At 34.7% G+C, this 1,101-nt stretch overlaps 1 protein-coding gene across 1 annotated transcript in view; it reads right to left on the minus strand.

The window, feature by feature from the left end:
• Nucleotides 1-4: 4 nt before the first annotated feature.
• LOC107576224 (selenoprotein Pa-like) overlaps nt 5-1,101 on the minus strand; it is a gene marked incomplete at its 3' end in the record, with an annotated part of 3,167 nt that continues 2,070 nt past the window's right edge. The window contains exons 2-4 of the mRNA XM_016262446.1: nt 490-717; nt 112-321; nt 5-17 (exon numbers count right to left, since the gene is read on the minus strand). Of these exons, the coding sequence (XP_016117932.1) occupies nt 5-17; nt 112-321; nt 490-692 (426 nt within the window). The remainder of the gene's footprint in view (nt 18-111; nt 322-489; nt 718-1,101) is intronic.

Below are 1,101 nucleotides of genomic sequence, written 5' to 3' on the forward strand. Positions count from 1 at the left end.
AAGTGAGTCGGCCACACCTGGTAGAAAAAAGGTGTTTAGTGGAATATTATTAAAGTAATATATTGATCATGTTCATTAGGTGAATTAAACTGGATGAGTGGTGAGCCGAACCTGTCATAGACCAAGATGTCATCCTTCTCAGCATTTACTGCCTGCCAGACATCCGGCTGACTGAGGTCTTGGGCATAGAGGGTGATATTCATCAGTCTTTCTTTGAGCAAGTGGTGCAGCCGTTGGGACCTTTCATCTCGGTTGTTTACCACCATGTAGTTTATATTTACATAACCTTGGTTCTCTAACTTCAGGAGCAAGTCATTGAGCCTTGAAGAACATTCAAAATGTTGGATTAAATAAATACGCCTTGTGTAAACAGTACACTATCAAGAATGCGACCAGATAACAGTTTGAAAAACAAGGTCTCATCAAAGTTTTGATGTTTTTCTTTGATATGTTTGAATTTTAGTATAAATTGAAAAAGTCTGCACTCACTTTGATGCTTGCTCCAAGCAGAACAGTCAGCTGGCCTGGAGGTAAGCCACCACTGTCACATGTCCAAGAGCGTTCTTCATGGGCTCCTCCTCTCCGACCTTCCACACGGGAGGACATTTACAGCGGGCTCCGTCTGTCTCGCTCTCTGCACTGCAGCCCACCAGTAGGCAGAGAGCCAGTGTAAGGCTCAGTGCCTTCCACATGACTCCAAACAACAGACCCACTAACCTAAACACAAAGAAGTTTGACTCGCATCCATAAAAAAGGCGGCATTCGAATTTTAAAATGCTAATACAATTCCAACCTGACAATCAGCAACAAACATTTTTAATAAATATTTTTATGAATATATTATTAATTCATGAATTTTGTGAATATTGTATTATTTTATATTTTATTCATTGTTATATTAAATGTCACAGTTATATAAAATACATAGTGATATATAATATACTAAAACAATAATATATATATTATATTTTAAATATTTATATATTTATTTCATTCATTATTATATTAAAATGTCAGCTATATAAAATATATACTGAAGTAAAATAATATACTTATAAAACATTTTGTAGTATACATTTTTATTTGTATATATATATATAT

The sequence above is a fragment of the Sinocyclocheilus grahami genome, unplaced genomic scaffold (genome assembly GCF_001515645.1).
Source record: "Sinocyclocheilus grahami isolate Dianchi unplaced genomic scaffold, SAMN03320097.WGS_v1.1 scaffold3368.1, whole genome shotgun sequence".
Taxonomy (NCBI): Eukaryota; Metazoa; Chordata; class Actinopteri; order Cypriniformes; family Cyprinidae; genus Sinocyclocheilus; species Sinocyclocheilus grahami.